This window comes from Oxyura jamaicensis, chromosome 3, assembly GCF_011077185.1.
Source record: "Oxyura jamaicensis isolate SHBP4307 breed ruddy duck chromosome 3, BPBGC_Ojam_1.0, whole genome shotgun sequence".
In the NCBI taxonomy this organism is placed as follows: Eukaryota; Metazoa; Chordata; class Aves; order Anseriformes; family Anatidae; genus Oxyura; species Oxyura jamaicensis.
Window position 1 is genome coordinate 54,563,210 of NC_048895.1, and position 10,939 is coordinate 54,574,148.

General features: G+C 38.4%; 1 protein-coding gene across 3 annotated transcripts in view; it reads left to right on the forward strand.

Moving 5' to 3' along the window:
• ARID1B (AT-rich interaction domain 1B) overlaps positions 1-10,939 on the forward strand; it is a 323,165-nt gene that overhangs the window by 303,431 nt on the left and 8,795 nt on the right. For 2 of the 3 annotated variants that reach the window (XM_035322604.1, XM_035322602.1), the window contains exons 14-18: positions 3,433-3,571; positions 4,826-4,998; positions 6,554-6,704; positions 7,717-7,833; positions 9,446-9,542. In XM_035322604.1, coding sequence (XP_035178495.1) covers positions 3,433-3,571; positions 4,826-4,998; positions 6,554-6,704; positions 7,717-7,833; positions 9,446-9,542 — 677 coding nt within the window. The remainder of the gene's footprint in view (positions 1-3,432; positions 3,572-4,825; positions 4,999-6,553; positions 6,705-7,716; positions 7,834-9,445; positions 9,543-10,939) is intronic. The other variant, XM_035322603.1, reaches the window with a different exon arrangement.

Below are 10,939 nucleotides of genomic sequence, written 5' to 3' on the forward strand. Positions count from 1 at the left end.
ACTGAAGCTTATAAAGCACTTTAAAAGATAGGGCTTCTGTTTCAGGATGTCCACGATCAAAATGAAACAGCTAACGTAATAAAATACCTGCAAGAATAGATGTGAGGAATTCAGAGAATAGATTAACAAATGCTATATGCACATGCTATATCCAAAAACTGGTCAAAGTATATTTTTTTTTTGCTAAGTCTAGTGCTCAAATGTTAAGAAATGCCAAAAGTGAGATATAATCTTTGTAACCTTAATTATGTTTCCTTGTGCGTCTACAGTTCAATACACTCTTAATCATGCAGTCACATTGATATTTTTTCTGTGAAATGTCTGTGTCATTCAGTGCACAAAATAAACAAATGTTCATCAAATGAGAAGCTATTCAGTATTTTGTGTTATCCTCACCTTTCAATACTTGTACCATAGTTTTCAGACAGCCTCAAACAGAGAATTATGACTTTACTCCTTGTGTTTTTTTTTCTCTTGGTCTTCATTACAACTGTATTTGAGGGCTTTAAAAGCACCGATCAACCTTTGCAATACCAATCTGAGAGGAAAAGGAGCGTGATACCCGTTCCACAGATGAAGAGCTGGGCCACCAAAAAAATCTGCATCATGAGTATCAGTCCATTCTGGGTGCCAGTTTTCTAAGTTTTGCCATGTATCACCTTGTATATCTCACCTGTTGCCCTATTGTGTTCTGCATAGCCGCAAATCAGCATCTCTAAAGAGATGCTCTGAGGAAAGAACCACACATCTAAGAACCGCTTCTAGAAAAAATAATTTCACTCATATGCCCAGTATTGCACATTAATTTTCTACAGGAGTAAGAAAAAAAAATAGCTTGAGGGGAAGATCCATCTGGATAACTTCCTTGTGATTGTCTGAAGGTTTGCAAAGGTTTAAGTAACTGAAAATCACATTCTACAAGAAAGAGTTACGTTACTTAAAAAACGTAGGTCATACCCACTCTTGGGCTCATCTTGTTAGTTGATGACCTGATCCAGAGGTGAAACAGTTGCAGTCCCTAGTCTGTGGAAGTGTGCCTTACCCCTCAGGGACCTAGGGCAAAGCACATTAACAAAGCAATACCAGAAATTTGGCATTTCTTGTAATAGTATTTGCCTTCCATTTTTCAGATATTTATAAACAGTCATTTAGAAGGGGGTCAGGGTCAGGGCAAATAACTACAACTACCACCCAGCAGATAGAAATTTAACTGGCAGGTTCTCTGTTGGGCATCTTCTTTCTGTTTTTAAATCTTTCCATGTAGAAGAGGTTTCTAAAAACCCCGTTATTCCTAATAAAGACACGATGTATTCAAGCAGCCCATAAATAATGAAAGAATATTCTACTTGTTTTATTTGGGTTTACTTTAGATATGAATTAAGCTTTCGCTCAGGTAGAATAGGGAAGAACTTAATTGCTGCTTAAGAGCCAAGCATAGGAGAAATGTGCAGGGTGAAGCAATATCATATTTTACAGTAAGTATATGGATAAACTAAGATGTTTGCTTACATAGCTCTGATATGACAAGATGGTGTGTGACAACTCAGAAATGCCTTCAAGCTTTTTAGAAGTAATCTAGAACTGTATTTAAAGCACAATAGGCCTTGAAATACAAGAGGGCGGGAGAATGATCCTATCTTACTCAGGGGGTCATATATACAAAGGGTTCATTTTACGTGAACATGATGATTTTCTTTATTATTTCATGGATTTGTTTCACTATAGCACTAAAGCCTTCAGTCAACTGTAGCCTGAATTGTTGCAAATGTTGTTGTTACTGTACTAATGCAATCAGAGAGCTTTTCTTGAACTTTTTTTGAACATCATTTCTATGTGAGCATAATCCAAACGTGCCTTAGAAAGTTGAGGACAGGAACAACATGGTCTACAAAATGTGCATTTTACATATGCACTTGCTACTGAGACTGATTTCCAGATAGTGGAACATGTGTTACAGATATAAATGAAACACATAAAAAGGGTGTTCTTCAGTTAAAAACAAGCTCTGCCTGTCAAGATGATGAGTGTTCTAGGAGTCTGAGTCAATTATAAACTACTCTCTCTTTCACATGCAGAAGAAAAGCCCATACTGCTTCTTCCAATTTTTCCTCTAACAGTAATTTATAAAGTTTTGTTAATTGGCTGTTGAATGTAGATAGTCAGGCACTATAAAATGCTTACATGACAGTTCATAAGAAAAAAATAAAAGAAAAAAAAAAGACCTCTCAAGCCAAAGCCATGTTTTTCTAAGTCTGTTAGGTTTGTGATTTTTTTTCTGTTTGAAAATTGCATCCATAGACTTGACCCTACAACTTCTCGGGACGAATTCCTGCTACGAGCACCAAACAAGCAGACAAGGCCAGTCTGATCCAAGGTTTAGACACTGTTAATGATACCCATCTACTGCCTTCTAAATCAGAAAAATACCACATCAAACGTTGGGGGGTAATCCTCTCAGTATTCATATAAAAAGAGTAAATTCAAGTGTGTACTTTAAAAGACTGTCCTGAATGTGTTTTATCATTAGCTTAAGTGTTACATTCATTTAATGCTCTTGTTAACTGTTGGAATAGAACGCTCCATGCTTTTCTGCACTCGGTGTCAGGTCAGGAGTATAGCTATTTACCATGGCTGAGGAGGACAGTAGTGCAGGTACGCTACTACTCTCTGAGACCTCAGCGTAAATGTTTTCGCAGATGAAATAGGTGGCTTTGCAGAACTGACCTGGTCTTGTTACACATGCTCTACGGTGATCCTAGCTACATTTTGTTAAGTTGTACTTTACTATTTTTACAATTTTATTAGGAATGTGTGCCATAGCTCCGGTTTGTATTCTACTTCCAGTGGTTGCTTTCTTCTTATCCAAGATTCTCTTGCATTTCTTGAACACAATCTGTTGCCATGCTGTCTCAAAACTGACATAGAGTTGCAGTGTGCCACTAACCATTTGCCATGTTTCACCTCAGAAATGTCTGCCTTCTAGTAGTAAATGAAATTATGTTCTTATATTAATACAGCAGTTTAAATTTGTAGGAAAAGCGTCTGGCTGAAATTTCCCTTATAAATGTCCGTGTTGTGGTAGTGGTTATAAAAAGAAGCTGTGCAAGAGAACAACCCTTCATTTACTCTGTTGTAAACTATAGACAATTAACTCTGTATCTCTGACCTCTGTTTTAAATGATCCTTCATCTAGATGATTTCTATTCATGTTGCTTCAGGCATCAGATTTAATTCATGGTTCCAGGAAAGATGATGGCTATTACTGCGCAGCATATCCTGATCTCAGAGGATCTGTGGAAGTTATGAAGTATTGAGATGCATGGTATAAGCAGGCTCATGGGGGAAAGAACCAGTTTCTCTCACTGATGATTATCATTTCCACAGTAATTTGGCTTCTACCTTTTAATATTTCCTTTTTCTTTCATCTCCCAGCTAATTCTGGTTCCTTGCAAGGTCCACAGACTCCACAGTCTACTGGTAGTAATTCCATGACAGAAGTGCCAGGCGATTTGAAGCCCCCAACACCAGCATCAACACCTCATGGACAGATGACACCTATGCAGGGTGGCAGGTATGAGAAGGGCTTTGCTTCTTTTTCTCTTACGCTGTAGTTCTACAACAGTTTAAGCCTTTTCCCAGCTGCTCAGGCACTCGTTTGATTCTGTGTTGAACCAGTCCAGCCTTAGAAGTGTCAGAAAATCACCTCTCTTTGGAAGGGAGATTGGGAAAGGGAGGAAGGAGTAGGAGCTGCATTAGCTTTCTAAGCACCAGAGAAGGATCAAACAAGCACCAGTGCAAAGAAGAGAATGTGAATATGTCAAGTGTGGGGAGGAATGTGGAACCCAGCAGCACCAGCTCAGAACCACAGCCTTGCTTCTTCAGTATACACGTCCAGACAGTTATCAGAAAAGTACTACAGTAACAGTGAGGTAGCAGAGGATTCAGCAGGAGAGACCAAGATCTCTCTTTCAGTTCTCTGTCCTATAAGTCACACAGACCAGCTTGATCTGAAGTCTTCTCTCCATTCATAAATAATCCTTAACCCACTGAGGTCCAGCAAAAAAAAGTTCTTGTTGACTTCAGCAGGATCATATCTGAGCTTTGAACTATTTATGGAATCATTCAGAACTTAACATACTTAGATTCTTTTTTTCTTCATCACCAGTAGCTCAGAAAAGATAACCAGAACTTTCTTAATCATCTGTAATTCAGGCTGAGTTTTCTTCCATCGTGAAAAATATTTTCTTTTGCATTAACAATAAATTTGGTAGTTAATAGTGAAAATCCATTTTCCAAGCCAGATTTGTAAGGGCTTTAGAATAAAGCTGGCTGCAGCCATAAAAGTTAGTGCCTCTCCATAACAGGAAATGGTATTTGGGAGGTAAATCTAATGTAGCTGTTTAGTAGGAGAACAAGGGAATGGTAAATTGGTAACCTTGCAATCATTACAATCATTACCTTTCAATTGGTAAATTTGAAACTGATCAACAGTAATACTGTTTTGACACAGCATGTAATTAACCCGTGCTTGTGAGGACAACAGCTTAGTGAAATTTCAGAAAAGTTTAGACTTCTACATGACTAATAGGAACATGCACAGTTGAATTAGATGAAAAACACTGAACTTTAATGTAAGTAGCCAGTTAAGTGTGGGGAAAAAAATGGTTGATTTTTTAATGATGGTGAAAGTTGTTTGCATCTTCCTCAGGTGTATGCTGAACTGCTGAAGATAGCGTCGTGGACTAGGCATGTTATAGTCTAGTCTGTTCTCACAGTTCTTACAAATATATGATGATATTAATGCCTCCTTTTTCTCCTCTGCTAGAAACAGCGCAGTTAGTGTGCACGATCCCTTTTCTGATGTAAGTGATTCAGCATTCCCGAAGCGAAACTCCATGACGCCAAATGCACCATACCAGCAGGGAATAAACATGCCAGATATGATGGGAAGGATGCCATATGAGCCGAATAAAGATCCTTTCGGTGGAATGAGAAAAGGTATTTTCTTTGTGGGAGTTTAAGTGTTCTTACATCAATTTAATCAGGGTATTCTAGCCATCGGAATGAGCTGCACACTTTGCTGATTCTAACACTGGTAAAATGGAATGCTTATAGCCAAAAGAGAGATGCAGTGCAATTGTGTTTCATTCTGCTCTGATCATATTTTCCCCTCTCAGAGTCATATTGTGTATTTTAGAGGAACTTAACTGCTTCCTAAAACTGTTTCCAGGAACACATTTCAGGAACGATGGCATAAATTCCTAGAGTAAGATTTTATGCAATGCAGTATGCTTCTTGAAGTTGGTTAGCTACTCTGCAAATCGGGTCCTGGACTTGAGTGTTAGAATATGAAACTCGGAAGCAACAGGCCTGGTTGTAGTAGTGCTGAACTGGAAATTCACTGTGTGGAGCTGAGCAAGTCTCCTTATGTTGTCTGTCTGTTTACATATTTTTCAGAATAGGAGAGCTATTTTTTTTTCTCACTTAGACAACCCTTGAAAAAAGGTGATAAACACGCTCAAAGGTTGTTCATTTTTAGAACGCAAAAATTAAAATTAATGTCAAACCTGACTCTTATCCTTTTGGGCACTTAACCTACAGGTGTTTTTGTGGATACTATAAAATGTGCTTAAAATGAATCAGTCTTGCATACCTTGTATATAGGAAAGTGGGAGGAAAGAACACAAGTAGGGCTCACAATGGCTGCAAAGAAAAGAGCAAATGGAGGAGATGAAATTAAGAAGTGGAATCAGAAAGAGAGCAAAGGGGAGACATAGGAAGAAGAGGTCCATAAATCAAGGGAAGAAAGATACAGAATGGAATGGAATGGAATGGAATGGAATGGAATGGAATGGAATGGTTGAAAGGGTCATACAAAGATTGCGTCCAACTGCCTGATATGTGATGAACTAGGGGGATAAGTTAAAATAGATAGTTAGCCTGATGTGATCTTTTAAACCTTTCCTTTAAATCCTTTTGCTAGGACTGTGGAGACTAGCACAATGTGGTTGGAGTAAGGGGAAAGTCTTTGCTGTCTTAGATTCATTTTAGTTGTTATATCCATCTGAGATTAAGTGGGCTTATTCCTTCAGTAAGCAAGTTCAGATATGTGTAGGTATATAAGTGCTTTATGAGAAAAAGAAGAACCTAATCCCTACAGCTTTATAATTCAAACTATGAGACTTGCTTTCATCTGTTTGTAGGGTTCATGTTTGCATTCATATTTAGCATTGTTTGGGGTGAAAAGAGCAAGAGCAAGTTCATCTTCAGCTATAACGACCACAGGGAAGAAGCTGCCTTGGTGCCTGTTGAGTTCAGCTCGATATGATGAGATTACTTTCTTCGTTCTCAGCTCCTATATAATATTATAACCATCATCTTGGTAGTGGTGCTGCTTCATGTGTTTTCATCAGGCCCTGGAGAGCTTGTCAGACACCAGCTAATTCTCCTTGGCAGTGTTAGGGATCTGAACATTATTTTAAAATATATCATTTAATAAAAAGATATCTTCAAACACCCAGAATAATATATTTAATTTCCTTTACTGTTTCAGTGCCTGGAAGCAATGAGCCTTTCATGACCCCTGGACAAATGCCCAACAGTGGAATACAGGATATGTATAACCAGAGTCCATCTGGAGCGATGTCCAACATGAGCATGAGCCAGAGACAGCAGTTCTCTTATGGAAGCGGCTATGACAGGAGGTGAGTTAATCTTTAGGAGAAAGGAAAGCCCATTAATGAAAAAAAACATCTTCCCCCTCATTTTCTCATCTCACCTTGCAGAAAACATAGCAGCCTATATTTCCTACAGCATCTTACTACATCACAGGGAGTTAAACCATTGGTAGTGACAGTGTCTAGCTGTTTACAGAAATTAATAAAGAGGAATTGTTACACTTTGGAAGTCACTCAAGCTGCTGCAGATCAGCAAATGGTTGTGTTTGACAGCTGCCTTCAGCTGGCTGCTGTGCTGGGCTATGGTGGTGTAAAGTAGCACTTCAGTTAGTCTTCTTGCCACGTTTTCACCTAAATAGTTGTTGGTGGGCTTTTTTTGAAAAACAAAACACAGAGCCTAACTGTGTTTGGTTTGTGGTCTGTTAGTGGATTGTCTTTGGAAATTCTAGAGTCTGTTGTCTGAGCTGTAGGGGCACTAGTCTTTCCGTGTGTCCATCAGGACCCTTGTAAGTTTGCCGTTCAGTGAAGTAAGCAAAAATAAATTTGGTTCTCTTTTGTTTAGTCTGGGAAAGCCTTTGGAAATAATAATAATAATAATAATAATAAAAAAAACCTGTAAAATCACTGATGAATGAGCATTGTTACATAGCACGCAGAGAGGTTTGAGACTGTTTGGATTTTATTAAGTATTCCAGTAGGTTTAGCAGCTCTGGCTATATTCCCACTTTTACTCACATTAGATTGTGTACTTTAGCTTCCTTTTTTGTTTCCTGGTGGTAGCCAAAGTGAGGCGTTGTTGGACTTTTAAGAGTAACATTGGAGTAGAGTTTTCACTCATAGTTTGAAGTAGTCGGTGTGTAGACTAACACAACTGTCATATTCAACAGGTCATATTGCTGGGGAGTCAGTGAGATTAAAGTTTCCAGCGGAAGGTGATAAGTCAAGCAAATGTTTTCTTTAAGGGGTGTGTTTTGTTTTCTTGGCAATTTTGGAGAATAAGTGCTTTTTACAGAATGAGGTTTCCTTTGTCATTTTTTAGGTCGGATCATGGGCTGGGTCCTGAAGGCAGTATGGGACCACCTGGTCAAAGCAACATGGTGCCTTCAAACAGTGACCCAAGCATGTACTCTCCTAATCGTTACCCTGGCCAGCAAAGGTGAACACTGATTTCTCTGTTTGTAATATCTGCAATAACCAGCTAATGAGTGCTAGCAGCCTCTCTGGGAGCACGTAGAATATGCGGCCTCTTGGTGTTGCTTATGCTTTGTCTGTTCTTATTTAGGCTTTTACTGTTGGTTCAGTTTCTTGGGGGTACAGAGGCTTGGGAGAATCAGTTGGCTTTGTGTAGCTGTAGAATCTAGACGTTAGAAAAGGAGTATACCTACTGCCTTGTGTATCTCCCTGCCAACACTGAACTGAACATATATTATAGCCCCAAGTTCTCCAGTGCAGCATTAAATGACACCAATTCTGAAGCTTCCACAGCTTCATTTGGATTGTGGTTATCCTGTGGCTAACAAAACTAACATTTAGAAAATGTTTCCTTATGTATATAATGTACATGTATCTTTGCGCATTTTTTCGTGTAGCACATAAAATCTTTGACAAGTGTAGACAGTTCCTATCAGGTACATTGTTCTTTTAACTGTCATTAGGTATTTTCTCTCCATCCACATGATAATTTTAGGAAACACTAAACAGCTATTGCTTTCACTCTGGTCAACGCACGAAAACTGTGAATTTTCTATGCTTTTGGAAAAGCCATGTCCCATGAGATCTTTTAATGTGCCAGGTTCCGCAGTTTTCTTTGTTTCTCTGACTCTCCATGATACATTACTTCCATAATTATACTCAAATGGTAGCTGTGTTCTTACTGGTAATATACAGAGTGGAATTACTGACATACTGGTCTGCAGTGTTAGTTTTTCAGTCTAAATACTTTCCAAGCACTTCATTTCAGCAAATTAAATTTCATTCAGATGTGCTAAAAATACTGCAGTTGCACTACAGTGCCCCTCAGAGGTCATAAAGGGCCACAGGTAAGTTTCCAAGTGCAGCTCAATTCTGCCTCCTATGTGTATGTTTCATTTATGTAGCTTTAGTTAAAAATTAAATGAATCTTAGCAAAATCATAAAAGTACTGTTCTCACTCAGTGACAATGTGCATATAGTAATGTAGTATGTTACATATAGTAATGTTACATATAGTAATGTAATGATATTTGTACTAACTTTCTGTCACTATGGTCTAACTAAAATCACAATTTAGAATCACAGAATTTCACTTTACATCAGCAGTTAGGTATTGATTATATACTTAACCTACATACCTATACGTTGATTACATTCTTAATCCAGAAAATAGTCTTCATGGAGATCTACTCTTTAAACACAAGAATCTTGACTCGCAACGTCTGAACTATACATCAAGTACTTGTCCTGCTACAACTGGATCCCAGTGTCACTGTAGCTACCTGTCTTAGCTCTTTGCTGACCATACTCTGTTTCCGTTCCTGACAGCTACCCCTAAATCTCTCTGCTGCATCTTCATTGCTTCTCCTTCCTTCTATCTGCTTTACCTCTTTCCTTTGACTGCCAGCTCCAGCAGAGCTTACTACACTAGGCTCTGGACCATACCACACTGTACCTTCACTGTGTTTCCAAATGGCAAATATCTTCAACGTGCGAGATCATCAGAGCAATTTCCTTTTCCTGGTGGCTTGGAAATTCCATCAGCTCTAAATGTTGATTTGAATGCTTCATTTTAGGCATGAACCATACGGGCAGCAGTATCCAGGACAAGGACCTCCCTCAGGACAGCCACCATATGGAGGACATCAACCTGGAATGTATCCACAGCAGCAGGTAGGAAAAGGGGAAACAGCTATATTCATAATATTTGTTTAATAAATGTCACCCCAAAGTTCTGTATACACTCAAAACACTGTTTATAGAATGTATGTCTTTTGGCACAAAGGAGCACTGTAGTTCTGGTCAGAATCACAGCCCATATGGGTAAGCGGTGTATATGCAGCTATAGGAGAACACGTTCATAACACTGAAAGAGCATAAATTTTAACAGATGTTCTGTGGCTTTGGATGTGTATCAAGTGAATGTCCCAAGTTAATAACCAGCAGACTGGGAAAGTATAACTCATAGGCTAGTAAAGTGATGCTGCCTCACTTTCAGAAACAAATAGGAAAGCTGCTTGACTGGCAGATTGAAGGGCCTCAAATTATGTCATGCAGCCAAGTGAACCCAACAGAAAACCAGAACAGAGTAAATCATGCAGTACTCGCAATTATTTTGAATGCTGCAGTGGGTCATGTGCATTACCTATCTTTAATATATATCAGATGGTATATTCCCTGTGTGTTCTCTCAAGTAATATGTTACCAATACATGAGAGGTATTATAAGTGTTAAAAATAACTTCAACATTTTGTACATTTCAGTCTCCCTGTGTAAAATCTTTGAAAATGCAAATGATACAAAAATTTAAGGTTTTTGTAAGATGCATCATTACTACCTTGTGGGTGAAATCCCTTCTTGTGAGTCAATAGCAAAACTACACTGACTTCAACAAGGTCAGAGTTTCATCTTGCATGTTATGCGTTCCAGTTATACAGTAATCGAAATTAGCTTCAAAGTAGAAAGCATTTCCTTATAATACAATATCAGCTTGTTTTCAGACAATTCCAAATAGTCCTTTTCAGTTTGGGATAGAGTTTTACTAGGAAATTTAGGAAAGAAAAAAGAAAAAGTAGCTCTTAGGTTACATGGTACCAAAAAGGTTTAAAATGTTCAATTTCTTACCTCTTTGATTCAAACATCTCTAAAATAGTATAACCAAAAAAGTACTATGTTGTTCTTTACAATGAGCATATACTAGCAGTTGAGATGATTTAATGGGGAATTTGCAAGGGTGCATAACAGAACAGTTTGTGATATCCCACGCTAAGATATGTAGGTTACACATTAACTGCATGTTCATTTAAGCAAGAAGGCAGCTTAAATTTGTGTGTATGTATATATATATATTTGGTCCTGTCCGTAGTGCTGTTTATGTGCTTTGTATAATGTCTCTTGAATGCAAAATGCATTCAGTCAAGCATGAATGCTAAAAAACATTGCAGAATGAAGGGCGAGAATCCTGGCCTTGGCCCCTCCCAGAAGGGGTTCCCACTCACAGAGGATTCCCCCTTTCCACTTAGCTAGGGATCAGGTTGCCCCTTCCTTATTCTGTTTCCTAAGTTCCACTC